Source organism: Pan troglodytes, chromosome 19 (assembly GCF_028858775.2).
Source record: "Pan troglodytes isolate AG18354 chromosome 19, NHGRI_mPanTro3-v2.0_pri, whole genome shotgun sequence".
Lineage (NCBI taxonomy): Eukaryota > Metazoa > Chordata > Mammalia > Primates > Hominidae > Pan > Pan troglodytes.
Genome location: NC_072417.2, coordinates 75658710 through 75674311, shown reverse-complemented (window position 1 = coordinate 75674311; position 15602 = coordinate 75658710). Strand labels below are relative to the sequence as shown.

Below are 15602 nucleotides of genomic sequence, written 5' to 3'. Positions count from 1 at the left end.
CCTGTAATCCCAGCTACTTGGGAGGCAGAGGCAGGAGAATCACTTGAACCTGGGTGACAAAGTGAGACTCTGTCTCAAAAAATTAATTAATTAATTAATAATATAAGCAGCCAAATGTAGTGGCACATGCCTATAGTCCCAACTACTTGGGAGGCCAAGGTGGGAGGATCACATCAGGCGGGGACTGGGGAGCGCACAGCTTGCAAGACTGAGCCACCGCACTCCAGCCTGGGTGACAGAGTGAGATCCTGTCTCAAAATAAATATATAAAATTAATAATAATAGCCAGGCGCGGTGGCTCACGCCTGTAATCCCAGCACTTTGGGAGGCCGAGGTGGGTGGATCACAAGGTCAGGGGTTCGAGACCAGCCTGACCAACATGGTGAAACCCCGTCTCTACTATACAAAAATTAGCTGGGCGTGGTGGCGGGCGCCTGTAATCCCAGCTACTCAGGAGGCTGAGGTGGGAGAATTGCTTGACCCCGGGAGGCGGAGGTTGCAGTGAGCTGAGATCACGCCACTGCACTTCAGCCTGGGTGACAGAGCAAGACTCTGTCTCAAAAAAAAAAAAAAATTAATAATAATATAAACACACCAGACTTTACTAATAAAGGCCAGACTTAGTTTAGCTATGTGCTGAATTCCAGGTTTTATATAAAAAGGAGTCAAAATACACTATTTTACCCTATGTTTTCATTAAGTACAGAAATATAATACAAGTAAAACAATTTTGGAAGTCAGATCATCATGAGTACAGTGACTGTTATAATCTGTATTATTAAACATATATTCAAACAAAATTGTACCCAAAGCCTAGTAAGAAAGACTGACAAAGGCAAGGCTGCCGATCCCCACCTTGCAGTGTCACAGTAGCCCTGGAGGTTTCAGGACCCTAAAGAGTCAGATTAACTACCACATTAGCACAAATAAGGATTAAACCTATACCTTCTAAATCACTAAGAGAAAAATGCTAGCCAATGTTATTCATAAATCAGTAACATTTATGTATATATTCATTTGTGTGTGTGTGTGTATATATATGTATATATATATACACACACATATCTACTTCAAACAGCTCAAAATTACTGAAAAAAAAATGTACCAAATGTTTAATCCCAATTAATGGAATTATGAGTGACACATTTTTCTGTATTTTGTAAAGAGCATGTATAATTTTTTTTTTTTTTTTTTTTTGAGGCAGGGTCTTGCTCTGTTGTCCATGCTGGAGCACAGCAGCGTGAACTTGGCTCACTGTAGCCTAGAGGTCCTGGGCTCAAGCATCTTCCCACCTCAGGCTCCCAGTAGCTGGGACCACAGACACACCACCATGCCTGGCAAATTTTGTATTCTTTTATAGAAATGGGGTCTTGCTGTGTCATGCATGCTGGTCTCAAACTCCTGATCTCAAGCAATCCTCCTGCCTCAGCCTCCCAAAGTGGCAGGTATGGGCCACCATGCCCGGTCCTTTTTACTTTCTTATTTTTTTCTTGAGACAAAGTATCACTCTGTCGCCCAGGCTGGAATGCAGTGGCACAATCTCGGCTCACTGCAACCTCCACCTCCCAGGCTCAAGCAATTCTCCTGTCTCAGCCTCCCAAGTAGCTGGACTACAGCCGCTTGCCACCACACCAGGATAATGTTTTATATTTTTTTAGTAGAGACAGGGTTTCTTTTTACCATGTTGGCCAGGGTGGTCCCAAACTCCTGACCTCAAGTGATCCACCTGCCTTGGCCTCCCAAAGTGCTGGGATTACAGGTGTGAACCACCATGTCCGGCCCTTTTTACTCTTTAAAAACTATGAGTCAGTCATGCCAAATTGCATATTCAAAATATATTGATATTTTCTAGTGGTATCTATTTAATTCCAGATGAAGCATTTTAAAGGTTTCTTTTGTAAGCACAAAAAAGTTTGAGTGAGTAGGTTATAAAAGGTACAAAAAGCAAAATGGGCTAATAAGTCCTTTGAAATAGCTTATAAAATTCAACAATATTAAAATAACTTCTCTGGAATGGGAAAACAACACTTTATACTTATTCCCACAGTTCTAGATGAAATATAACACTCCACATATCTATTTCTCCAATATAAATTCAATCATTAAAACACTACAGTATAAGATTTCCAATTTAAAGGTAGTGTTTAGAATGCAGGAACCTGGTTCCTACTCAGATTCCCTCAATTAAAGAAAAATACCCAAATGTTTATTATTTCATTGTTATTTGGCTATAGTAATTACTTCTATGATATGTACATAATCCAAATATATATAACAAATGGTGCTTGCTATAAAATCTCTTACCACATTTTAATACTTACTCTTAATAAGTCATCTATTCTTCCCTCCTTCTTCTCTAAGTCAGAATTCTTACTGTTTTCTAGTGCAGATATTTTTTCTATTGTGAGGTCGGACTACAGAGACAAAGGTAAAACAAATTTAGGATTAGTCTCAACATGTTATATGTCATCACACTCTTCTCATTACCTTTCTCGGGGGGGTGGGAAAAAGCACTTGCTCACACAAATGGCCTAGAATCACATGGCTTAAGAAATGAAATCTGCTTGTCTCATCTCATTCTTCAAGTCCTCTGCTGGGTTCCTTATGTCCCACTACACCTACACTTCAAACACATGTTAATTCTGGAATCAAATGTATGAATTCTCACTACTGTGCACTGAACAATGTAGAAACACGTTACTCCAGAAATGAAACTAACTTTGAATAGAAAAGGATCTCACAGGAGACTTGACACACAACTCTCTAAGGAACAAATGCGCCATCTGGTGGAAACAGAGAGCAATCAGAAGGGAAGAGAAGAAGCTACCTGAGTGCTCAACTATCTAACTGAACTGTACAAGAGCTGGTGATTTAGATAAAATTCGAATGTGCTCCAGGGAGTTGTATACCTCTTGAGATTTAAGAAATTCTCCTAGATTGCCAACGATCCTGTCTTGAAGGTAATATATATAGTATCAAAAGAGTCTTCAAGAAAACCCAGTATACTCAAAACTACAAAATGGAAGCTATAGCCACCATCCTTTGCAGATACAATCCTCAAATGTTCAGAACACTACCTAAATTAAAGAGTTTTTCTGAACACAATTTAAGGAGTAAACCATGTTGGTATCTCACATCTCAGAGAAGTTTAGCCAGGTATAAATAAGTAAGCAGGAAAAGGAATACATTAACTACTTTCATAAATTAGGGAATTAACATTTATTGAAAGCCTACTACAAGTACACTACTAATAAACATTTTGTATACACTGTCTGAGATCATGAGAATCAACCATATTTTCACACATGATTTGTACTAAGAAAAACTGAGGCCCAGGCCAGAATCTGAACTTAGAGGCCTTCAAAGCGTAGGTACTTTTCTTCTGTGGAATACTGTAGGGGGGAGAAAAAAAAAAAAAAAAAAAGGTGTGCACTTTCCTTAACACCATGCTTTAGCATAAGCATTTCTGCTACAATACACCGGAAGAGTAAAGAAAAGCCTCAAAAAGTTAAAGCACCTTCCAAAGGACTTTAAATACCCATAATGCAAGTTCTGAATATAATACACACAAATAATGAGGTGGTCAGAGAAATACAGAGAAGTCAGAGAAGAATGACAGACTACACAGGTTAGCCCTTATTCCTACACAGCAGGTATGCCCCTCAATTGATTATCGATCACCAACCTACCTGGGTCTGTCTGTGCTGGATGGAGATCTGTTTTTGGGAGCTGCAGGAATGCTCTGTGTTGCCAGATCCCGTAGATGAGGGACTGTTTTGCTGAGCCTACAATAAAGGTGCATTACCAATCACAGGAAAGTTTGGCATCTTTTTCCACAAACACTTGTATTAATGCAAACAACTCCATAATTTGTATCTCCACAATACAAACCCCTTCTTATGAAAGTGAGAAGTCAGGGCCACGTGGCCAAGAAGAAAGTAAAACAATTCAAATATGAGACAAAGGGCTGGACATGGTGGTTTATACCAAGTTCCTGTAAACAGGTTTAAAGTATCAAATGCTTACAAATGAATTTTTAAAATATGAAAATTAGAGAAAATGAAAAGTTATTCCTGTAATAACTTGCCTTTTTCACTTGTATTTTCATATGCTTTAGTCAGAAAAGGCTAGTGAAGCATCCAATGCACAGGGGATGCATGTAAAGGACTGTGAACCACTATTCAGAATAGTCTCCTAAACACACAAACATTATCCATGAACACACAGCGGTCTAAAATCCAGGTTGATTTCTAATACTGTCACTTGCTGACTGGGCATTCTAAGGCATTTTAAATTTATACAGTTTAGGTTCCACAATATAATTAACCTATTCAGGTTATTAACCTATTCAGGTTAATTATATTATATTCTCAATAATACTTTTTTTTTTTTTTTTTTTTTGAGATGTAGTCTTGCTCTGTCACCCAGGCTGGAGTACAGTAGCACGATCTGGGCTCACTGCAAGCTCTGCCTCCCGGTTTCATGCCATTCTCCTGCCTCAGCCTCCCAAGTAGCTGGGACTACAGGCACCCGCCACCATGCCTAGCTAATTTTTTGTATGTTTAGTGGAGACAGGGTTTCACTGTGTTAGCCAGGATGGTCTTGATCTCCTGACCTCATGATCCGCCCGCCTTGGCCTCCCAAAGTGCTGGGATTACAGGCGTGAGCCACCACACCTAGCCTAATAGTACTTTTTAAAACAAGGTAAAACTGCAGCTAACAAAGTATGACCCATCACAGACATAAGTAGAAAATATTCAATATTCTGAGAATCATGGAATGGTAAAAATACAGTACTACTATCTCATCAGAGAATACAGCATTTCCACATGTGAATTTCTTCTGATACTTTCTACATATTCTTTTGATTACTGTTCTTACTCATTAACATATTAACAATGGTATAACCACCAACTATTGAACAAGTTACTGTAACCTAAATGTTTCACTGTTATCGTCACAGGTTAATTCTTACAAAATCCTATAAGGAGACTGGGTCAGGTGGCTCACCTGTAATCCTAGCACTTTGGGAGGCTGAATCAGGTGGATCACTTGAGGCCAGAAGCTCGAGACCAGCCTGGCCAACATGGCAAAACCCTATCTTACTAAAAATACAAAAATTAGCTAGGCACGGTGGTGCACACCTGTAATCCCAGTTACTCAGGAGGCTGAGGCAGGAGAATTGCTTGAGCCTGGGAGGCGGAGGTTGCAGTGAGATGAGATCACACCACTGCACTCCAGCCTGGGTGACAGAGCAAGACTCTGTCCTATAAGGTGGTTGTAATTATTAGTTCCATTTTACAGATAAATAAAATAAAAATCAGAGATATTAAGTACCTATGTGAGTTCACAGAGCTAGTGGGTGGGGTGACCAGAACTGGGGGTTGTGTCCACAATAACTGCTCTCAATGACCACAGTAGACTGTTACCACCAGCCTGTGAGCAAACTAGCACTTCCTACACACGATTTCATTGAAGGCTCACAACAGCCTCATCAGATAGGCAGCATTATTAACGCCATTTTAATGTATCCATTCAATGACTATTTATTAAGTACTCCCTATGTCTAAGCACTGTGCTAGGTGCTAGGTGCACATGGTAAGAGAAACCACAGACCCAGTCCTTACTCTGCCTTAATGAAGCTTACAATCCAAAACAAGATTTACTAAACACTTGGTAAATATTTGTTGAAAGAAACTGTTGAATAAACAATCATATAATAAATACACAATCACAATTAGGATAAGTGCTAAAAGAGCATATAACAAGGCACATAACCTAATTTAGAGGGTCAGGGATAAACCTTTAAAAAGTTTATGATTTGAGGCTGAGCACAGTGGCTCATGTCTGTAATCCCAGCACTTTGGGAGGCCGAGGTGGGTGGATGACCTGAGGTCAGGAATTCAAGACCAGCCTGGCCAACATGGTGAAACCCCATCTCTACTGGAAATACAAAAAATTAGCCAGGCGCAGTGGCGCACACCTGTAATCCCGGCTACTGGGGAGGCTGAGGCAGGAGAATCGCTTGAACCTGGGAGGCGGAGCTTGCAGTGAGCCAAGATTGTGTCACTTCACTCCAGCCTGGGCAACAGAGTGAGACTTCGTCTCAAAAAACAAAAAAAAAGTTTATGATTTGAGGCTGGGTGCGGTGGCTCAGGCGTATAATCCCAGCACTTTGGGAGGCTGAGGCAGGTGGATCAGCTAAGGTCAGAAGTTGAAGACCAGCCTGGCCAACATGGTGAAATCTCATCTCTACTAAAAAAAAAAAAAACAATACAAAACAAAAAAAATTAGCCAGGCGTGGTGGTGGGCGCCTGTAATCCCAGTTACTCAGGAGGCTGGGGCATGAGAATTGCTTGAGCCCGGGAGGTGGAGGTTGCGATGAGCTGAGATCACACCACTGCACTCTAGCCTGGGTAACAGAGCAAGACTCCGTCTTGCGGTGGGGGTCTCGCAGGCGGAGCACCAAGTCTATATAATTCCAAATAACTAAATATGTTCTCTACTCTAGGATGCAGCAAATCCAATCTTTCCTTACTAATTAAGGGTCATCATTATGAACCTCAAGTATTATAATGCACTAGGATACAAGCATTTGTATAACTGAAGATTTCCTTCAGTTATCATTTGATTGCTTTTACAATCCTCTCCTTTTACAATGTGTTTCTATTTTTTTATTTTTATTTATTTATTTATTTATTTATTTATTTTTTTTTTTGAGATGGAGTCTTGCTCTGTCGCTTAGGCTGGAGTGTAGTGGCACGATCTCGGCTCACTGCAAGCTCTGCCTCCCAGGTTCACGTCGTTCTCCTGACTCAGCCTCCTGAGTAGCTGGGACTACAGGCACCCGCCACCACTCCGGGCTAATTTTTTGTATTTTTTTTTTTAGTACAGACGGTGTTTTCACCAGGTTAGCCAGGATGGTCTCGATCTCCTGACCTCATGATCCCCCCACCTCAGCCTCCCAAAGTGCTGGGATTACAGGTGTGAGCCACCGCGCCCGGCCCTACAATGTGTTTCTATACAAATGACTGTCTGAACTATATTTATAATAAGAGCCAATAAGAATCAAATGATTAGACTGGGTGCAGTGGCTCACACCTGTAATCCCAGCACTTTGGGAGGCTGAGGTGGGTGGATCATGAGGTCAGGAGTTCAAGACCAGCCTGGCCAACATGGTGAAACCCCGTCTCTACTAAACATACAAAAAAAATAATCTGGGCGTGGGGGCGGGTACCTATAATCCCAGCTACTCAGGAGGCTGAGGCAGGAGAACTGCTTTAAACCAGGAGGTGGAGGTTGCAGTGAGCCGAGATCATGCCACCGCACTCCAGCCTGGGCGACACATCAAGACTCTGTCTCAAAAAATAAAAAATAAAAAAAAGAATCAAATGATTAAAAGACACTTCTACAGATTTCTAGATATATGGTATATTGGTTTAAATATGCTTATATCTGATTCTAAGTTTTCTTCCAGCAAACTGAGGGTGTTAGAAAGTGATGTAGTGAGATATTTCTAAATTAAAGTTCACATAGGGCCAGGTGCAGTGGCTCATGCCTGTAATCCTGTCACTTTGGGAGGCCAAGACAGGCAGATCATGAGGTCAGGAGTTGAAGACCAGCCTGGCCAATATGGTGAAACCTCGTCTCTACTAAAAATATAAAAAATTAGCCAGGTGTGGTGGTGCGTGCCTGTAGTCCCAGCTACTTGGGAGGCTGAGGCAGGAGAATCGCTTGAACCTGGGAGGCAGAGGATGCAGTGAGTCGAGATCGTACCACTGCACTCCAGCCTGGGTGACAGAGTGAGACTCCAGCTCAAAAAAAAAATAAAAATAAAAAAGACACACATATATATATATGGCCCAATGATAAGTAAAATGCAAAAGTAAACTGAGGAAGTAGGCAGTTAGGAAGTTCAAAGTGTGTGCACTTAACTTCCGTGGAATACCGTAAACAAAAAACAGTGTGCACACTTTCCTTAACACCATGCTGCAGTATAAGCATTTCTGCTCCAATACACTAGAAGGGTAAAGAAAAGCCTCAAAAACTTAAAGCACGTTCCAAAGGACTTTAATTACCCATAACGCAAGTTCTGAATATAATACAAACAATCAGATACCAACAGAGAAATAGAGAAGACAAAGGGGAATCATAGACTATCTAAGGTTACCATTTATTCCTATGCAGCAAATACACCCCTCCATTGGTTATTGATCATCAGCCTACCCGGGTCTGTCTGTGCTGGATAGAGATCTGCTTTTGGGAGTTGTAGGAATGGCTCTGTGTTGCCAGATCCCATAGAAGAGGGATCTAAAGGCCCTTTACAGATTTCTTGATATATGGTATATGGGTTTAAATATGCTTATTTCTGACTCTAAGTTGTCTTCCAGCAAACTAAGGGTGTTAGATGTTTCCAAATTAAAGCTTTCTGTAAAAATACACATATAAATAGCTCATTGATAAGTAAAAATGCAAAAGTTAACTGAGGACGTAGGCAGTTAGGAAATTCCTCAGTTGGGAAGCAGAAAATCCTCATGAAAATGAAAACAATGTTTTCAAAAGGTAAAAGGTACTACACAATATAGGGATCTCATGTGACAATGCTCAGATCCGTTAGAGAAAAAAATGCTGTAACTGATCATTCATTCAACATTAAATGTGACCCTCTGTGCCTGGTCCTGTGTTAAAATCTAGAAACGCAAAACTGGAAAACAAAGACACTATGTTACCAAAAAGAAAAAAAAAATCCATGCCAACACCTATATTAATCACTCTAATCCCTCATTCCACTAAGCTAAATACATTTTCAAGACAACCCCAACAGCACAAAAGGAAAAATCCAAGACGAAAAAACAATACCTAATCATAAGAGTTAAAAGATAATTCAATAAACAACTTTAAAAGTAAAGTATCAGTTTAGCACTTGATTTTCAATAGTTTATAGTATGAAATGACACACTGCTTTGGTTCATTTCATAAACTGAAACTCTGCATTTAGATAACTGTATTAAAGGTTCTTAAGATGAAAAAAATAAAATAGGTTCAGAGAGGATCAAAAGGATACTGTAGCTACAAAAATTAAAAAAGTAAAGAACATGAATAATCAAATTGACAAAATAAGATTATCAAAGTTTAAAAATTTAATAGGTGGGTTAAATATCAAAATGGACACAGCTGAATACACAGCCAGTAACCTAAAAGACAATGTCAAGAAAATCTCCCAGAAGAGGCCGGGTGCGGTGTCTCACGCCTGTAATCCCAGCACTTTGGGAGGCCGAGACAGGTGGATCACCTGAGGTCAGGAGTTCGAGACCAGCCTGGCCAACATGGTGAAACCCCGTCTCTACTAAAAATATTTTTAAAAATTAGCTGGGTGTGGTGGTATGTGCCTATAGTCCCAGTTACTTGGGAGGCTGAGGCAGAAGAATCGCTTGAACCTGGGTGGCAGAGGTTGCAGTGAGCCAAGATCACGCCACCGCACTCCAGCCTGGGTGACATGGTGAGAGTCAGTCTCAAAAAAAAAAAAAAAAGAAAGAAAAAGAAAATAAGAAAATCTCCCAGAAGATAAAACAAAAGGTTAAATGGAGCACAAAAGAAAAGAAACATGAATAGCACAGAGAGCCTGAAACTATCTAATGGCTTTCTAGAGAAAAGAACAGAGGAAATGAAATAATCAAAGAAACAGTAAAACAAAATTTCTCTGAAATAAAAAACCCTTTTCATTATGTAAAAAAAAAAAAAAACAAAAAAAAAACAATCAACAAACTCAGAATAGGGAACTTTCTCAGCCGGGTGCAGTGGCTCACACCTATAATCGCAGTACTTTGGGAGGCCAAGGCAAGCTGATAGCTTGAGCTCAGGAGTTCCAGACCAGCCTGGCCAACATAGCAAAACCCTGTCTCTACAAAAGAAATCAGGACATGGTGTGGTGGCTCATGACTGTAATCCCAGCATTTTGGGAGGCCAAGGCGGGCAGATCACTTGAGGTCAGGAGTTCAAGACCAGCCTGGCCAACATGGTGAAACTCTGTCTCTACTAAAGATACAAAAATTAGCCAGGCACAGTGGTGTGAGCCTGTAATCCTAGCTACTCAGAAGGCTGAGGCAGGAGAATTGCTTGAATCTGGGAAGCAGAGGTTGCACTGAACTGACATCCATGCCACTGCACTCCAGCCTCAGTGGCAAAGGAAGACTTCGCTCAACAAACAAACAAACAAACAAAAAATCAGCCGGGCGTGGTGGCACACACCTGTAGTCCCAGCTATTTGGGGAGGCTGAGGTGGGAGGATGGCTTGAGCCCAAGCAGTTGAGGCTGTAGTGAGCCACAATTAGGCCACTGCACTCCAACAGCCTGGGTGACAAAATGAGACCCTGTCTTTAAACAACAACAACAACAACAACAACAACAAAAGAGAGGAACTTTCTTAACCTAAAAAATGACCACCTCTGAAAAACATACAGTAAACATGATACTTTTTCTCTTTTTTTTGAGACAGTCTCTCGCTCTGTCATCCAGGCTGGAGCGCAATGGCACAATCTCAGCTCACTGCAACCTCCGTCTCCTGGGTTCAAGCAATTCCCCTGCCTCAGCCTCCCAAATAACTGGGATTACAGGTGCACACCACCATGCCTGGCTAATGTAATATTTATTTTTAAAGACCTCATATTTTCCCTTAAAAATCATGAACAAGAAAGACAAGGATGCCCCAGAAAAACTGGATGATACCTTTTTAACTTTAGCTAATATGTTTACACATAGAATTTTCTTTACAATTAACGTTTTAAAACTTGCTTAAACCTTTAAAACAATCCCAGCACTTTAGGAAGCTGAGGTGAGTGAATCACAAGATCAGGAGTTCGAGACCAGCCTGGTCAACATGGTGAAACCATCTCTACTAAAAATACAAAAAAATTAGTTGGGTGTAGTGGCAGGCACCTATAATCCCAGCTACTCGGGAGGCTGAGGCAGGAGAATCGCTTGAACCCCGGAGGCGGAGGTTGCAGTGAGCTGAGATCGCACCACTGCACTCCAGCCTAGGCGAAAGAGCAAGACTCCATCATGATAGATCAACATACAAAAATCAATTGTATTTCTATACTCTAGCAATGAGCAATCTGAAAATAAAACTAAGAAAACTATTCCATTTGCAATAGCGTAAAAAGAATAAATACTTAGGAATAATTTTAACAAAAGAAATATAGGACTATATATTGCAAGTTGCAAAACATTGTTGAAAGAAATCAAAGGGTCCTAAATAGATATTTTGTGTTCATGGATTGAAAGACTTAATACTGTTAAAAAGGCAATACTTCTCAAATTGATCTACAGATTCAACACAATTGCTACCAAATCCTATCTGGTTTATTTATAGAAACTGAAAGGATGATCTTAAAAATCACAGGGAAATGCAACAGATCCCAAACAGCCAATACAATCTTGAAACCCAACAAAGTTGGAAGGCTCGCACTTCCCAATTTCAAGACTTATTACAAAGCTACAGTTATTCAGACAGTGTGGTCCTGGCATAAAGACAGGTGGTATGGTTTTTTCTGTGTCCCCACCCAAATCTCATGTTGAATTGTACTCCTCATATGTCAGGGGAAGTGTCTGGTGGGGAGCTGATTGGATCACGAGGGCATATTTCCCCCTTGCTGTTCTCATGATAGTGAGTGAGTTCTCACGAGATCTGATGGTTTAAAAGTGCATGGCACTCTCCCCTTCACTCTTTCATTCTCTTTCCTGAGAAGAAGGTGCTTGCTTCTCCTTCACCTTCTCCCATGATTGTAAGTTTCCTGAGGCCTCCCAGTCATGCTTCCTGTTAAGCCTGCAGAACTATGAGTTAATTAAACCTCTTTTCTTCATAAATTACCCAGTCTCAGGTAGTTCTCTGTAGCAGTGTGAGAATGGGCTAACATAACAAAGATATAGATGGAGCAGATTTAGAGTCCATAAATAAACCTCTTGCTGTAAGTCAGTTCATTTTTGAAAATGGTGCCGACAGTTCAATGGTAAAAGCACAGTATTTTCAACAAATGGTGCTGGGACAATAGGATATACACATGCAAAAAAAATGAAGTTGGAACTCCTTCCTCATACCACACACAAAAATTAACACAAGATGGAAAAAAGACCTAAATATAAGAGCTAAAAGTATAAAACACATAGAAGAAAATATAAGAGTAAATTTTCTTGACTTTAGGTTAGGTGAAGCCTTGGCTACAATACTAAAAGCATAAGCAACAAAAGAGAAAAAAACAGATAAATTGAACTTTTCTCAAAATTAAAAACTTCTGTACTTCACAGGACACTGTCAAGAAGTAAACTGACCACCCACAGAATAGAAAACCTTTGCCAATCATATAGTTGACAAAGATCTAATATTCAGAATATATAAAGAATGCTTAGAACTTAACAATAAAGGCAACACTATTTAAAAATGGGTAAAGGATTTGAATAGTGATCTCTCCAAAGAAGATGCACAAAAGCCCAATTAGCAAATGAAAAAATGCTCAACATCACCAGTTTTTTGGGGAATGCAAATCAAAACCACAATGAGATGCCACTTAACACCCACTAGGATGGCTATAATGAAAAAGAGAGACAATAGCAAGTACTGGCAAGGACATGGAGAAATTGGAATGTACTGCTGCGGGGAATGTAAAATGGTGCAGCTGCTGTGGAAGAGTCTGGCAGTTCCTCAAAAACAGTTACCATATGACCTGGCAATTTCACTCTCCAGCATATATCCAAAAGAAACAAAAACGTATGTCTACACAAAGTCTTATACATGAATGTTCATAGCAACATCATTCATAATAGCCAAGAAGTGGAAACAACCTAAATGCCCATCGACTGGTAAAAGGATAAAGCCGTGACCAACTGGCACCAAAAAAGAATGATTCTATTTACTGATGTACACCCATGAAAATCCATGAAGCCATGATAATCAAAGAGAAAGCTATTTGTCACAGCTATCGAACAACTCCCTACTTTAAAAGTTAAAAAAAAATTTAAAAGCCTCATTAGTAATTAAAAGGAAAGAACTAAGCATTTAGCCTGTCTTTCTAGAAATGTATGTCAGTGTAGAGCAACAGGCACAGATGATGATAAGAAAGTTCTATTTTATAGATGCTAATAGACATGTTATAATGCTAATTTCGCTATCTAGCAAAATGTTAACATGTTTTTTAAAAATGCCTATTTAACTATTTAGAGATAGGAGGTCAAGATTTCTGAATTGTATTTTAAAATACTTTGGCATAAAAAAAGCAAACCACCTTTTTAAAAAATCAAGTTTTGAAGAACATCTGCATAATGTTAAAAGACACAAGTTTTAAGGAAACAACAGACTTGCCATTAAGGGAAAAAAAGATCCAGTAGACCTTGACAACCAGAACTGTTTCAATCTAAACTAATTCAATGTCTCTCTTCTTTTCAGTGAGTCCAATAAAATCATTTGGTTTTGCAATGCCCAACAATGAAACAATCACAATATTGTAAATGTTCCTTGTTTTCAAGTCTTAGAATAATTTACAAAGCAGAAAAGACTCAATTGTAGTTAAAATAACAAACTAAATATCAAACACTCATACTGTAACAATAACTAAACAACTGAAAAAGAAAGAAAGACTGGGTGAAAGTTATGTTAAATTTGTCTTTCATAACGAGGAGTAAATAGATCTTACTTAAAGTTGATTAAATAAGGCCAGGTACAGTGGCTCAAGCCTGTAATCCCCACACTTTGAGAGGCCAAGGTAGGAGGATGGTTCAAGACCAGCCTAGGCAACACAGTGGGACCCTGTCTCCACCAATAAATAAATAAGATTAAATAAGGAACACATTATTTGACATTAAAATGGTAATCCTTAGAAAATCCAAAACACAAACTGTTAACAGTAGTTATCTCTCTGAGAAATCCAAGGGAAGAATTTTACTCTTCTCCATCTCCTCAATTTCTTGCGGGTCATGTGCATGTTCTATTTTCATAATTTAGGAAACTATTTGCTTATGATTTTCCCTGACAACATTCTCACCAATAGAAGAGGAAATGACCTTTTTCTAATCCCTCTACATCTCCCTTCTTACTGGATCTTTATGTATGTTGTAATGCCATAAAGTTAAAAGTGAGAGGTCAGCTCAGATATCTTATTCTCTAGCCTGATATATATTGTCTTTGTACAAACAGATAGTCTTCATACTGGGAGCTAGTGTGGTGGCACAGAATGAGCACTAGACTGTGAGTCCAAATACTAATTTTTTTTTTTCTTTGAGACTGAGTCTCACTTTGTCACCCAGGCTGGAGTGCAGTGGTGCAATCTCTAGCTGCAGCTACTGTGGTGCAATCTCTAGTTGCAGCTACTCTGGAAACTGAGGCAAGAGAATTGCTTGAACCCAGAAGTTCCAAGGCTATAGTATGCTATAATGCTATGATTGCACCTGTGAATAGCCACCGTACCCCAGCCTGGGCAACATAGCGAGACCTCTCTCTTAAAAATAAAACCTCAAATTTCCTATGTTAAAACATAGAATTATGTAATAATTTTAAACATTTAAAAGATCAAATTCTTAATATTCTGCCACCTGCTATTTTTATCAACACATATTTAGAAATCTTTCATTGGTATATATACAGCTACCTCACTTCTTTTGCCAGCTGTATAGCATTCCACTGTACAAATGTATTACAATTCATTTAACCAGTCCTTCTATAAAGAATGCTTTTACTAACTCATGCAACATATAATTACACTGAGTGCCTATTAGAGCAGGTCCCGTTCTGGGCATTAGAGATACACAAGTGAACAAAGCAAAGTCCTTGACCTGATGGAGCTTACATTCCAGTGGGGGGAAGTCAGACAAAAGTCCATCATAGTACGTCAGCTGGTGTAGACTAAGGAGAAAAACAACGCAGGGCCTAGGAGCTCAGTAACAGGTGGAGTGGGTGGGGAGAAGTTGCTATTTTATAGTGTGGCCAGGGTAGGCCTCTCTAATAGGGTAAATATAAGCAGAAACCAGAGGGAACTGAGAGAGCGGGACATGATGATATATGGGTGAAGAATGTTAGGGCAAAGGCAACAGCCAACGCAAAGGCCCCGAGGTGAGAGCATCACTGAGAGAGAGTATTTGAGAAAACAAGGTGGCTAGCGTGCATGGAATCTGATGAGAAAGGTAGATGGTAGTAAAACATGTCAGGGTGGAGGAAAACAAACCATGCAGGGCCACTTTAAGGACTTTTCGACAGGGGAGTGGCATGACTGGACTCACGTTTCAACACAATCACTCTGCTTTGTTAAGAACAGATTAAAAGAAAACAAAGATCAAAGCAATGGGTCCAGTTATCTCAGTGGGAGACAATGGTTTAAGTTGGAGTGGCAGTAGTGAAGAGAATTAGAAGTGGTAAAATTCTGAACATAGGCCAGATGCAGTGGCTCATGCCTGTAATCCCAGCACTTTGGGAGGCCAAGGCGGGTGGATCACCTGAGGTTAGGAGTTCAAGACCAGCCTGGCCAACATGGTGAAACCCTATCTCTACTAAAAATACAAAAATCAGCTGGGTATGGTGGTACGCGCCTGTAATCCCAGTTACTTGGGAGGCTGAGGCA

At 39.9% G+C, this 15602-nt stretch overlaps 1 protein-coding gene across 48 annotated transcripts in view; it reads right to left on the bottom strand.

The window, feature by feature from the left end:
• The window catches only part of TLK2 (tousled like kinase 2), a 142719-nt gene that overhangs the window by 57444 nt on the left and 69673 nt on the right, over positions 1-15602 (bottom strand). For 44 of the 48 annotated variants that reach the window (XR_010153064.1, XR_010153065.1, XR_010153062.1 and 41 more), the window contains 2 exons: positions 3690-3785; positions 2322-2414 (listed from right to left, as the gene is read on the bottom strand). The exons of the other annotated variants lie outside the window; for them this stretch is intronic. Coding sequence is in view for 40 of the 44 variants with exons in the window: in XM_054670566.2 (XP_054526541.1) it covers positions 2322-2414; positions 3690-3785 (189 nt within the window). In the remaining 4 variants the exon portion in view is untranslated. The remainder of the gene's footprint in view (positions 1-2321; positions 2415-3689; positions 3786-15602) is intronic. 48 annotated transcript variants of the gene reach the window in all.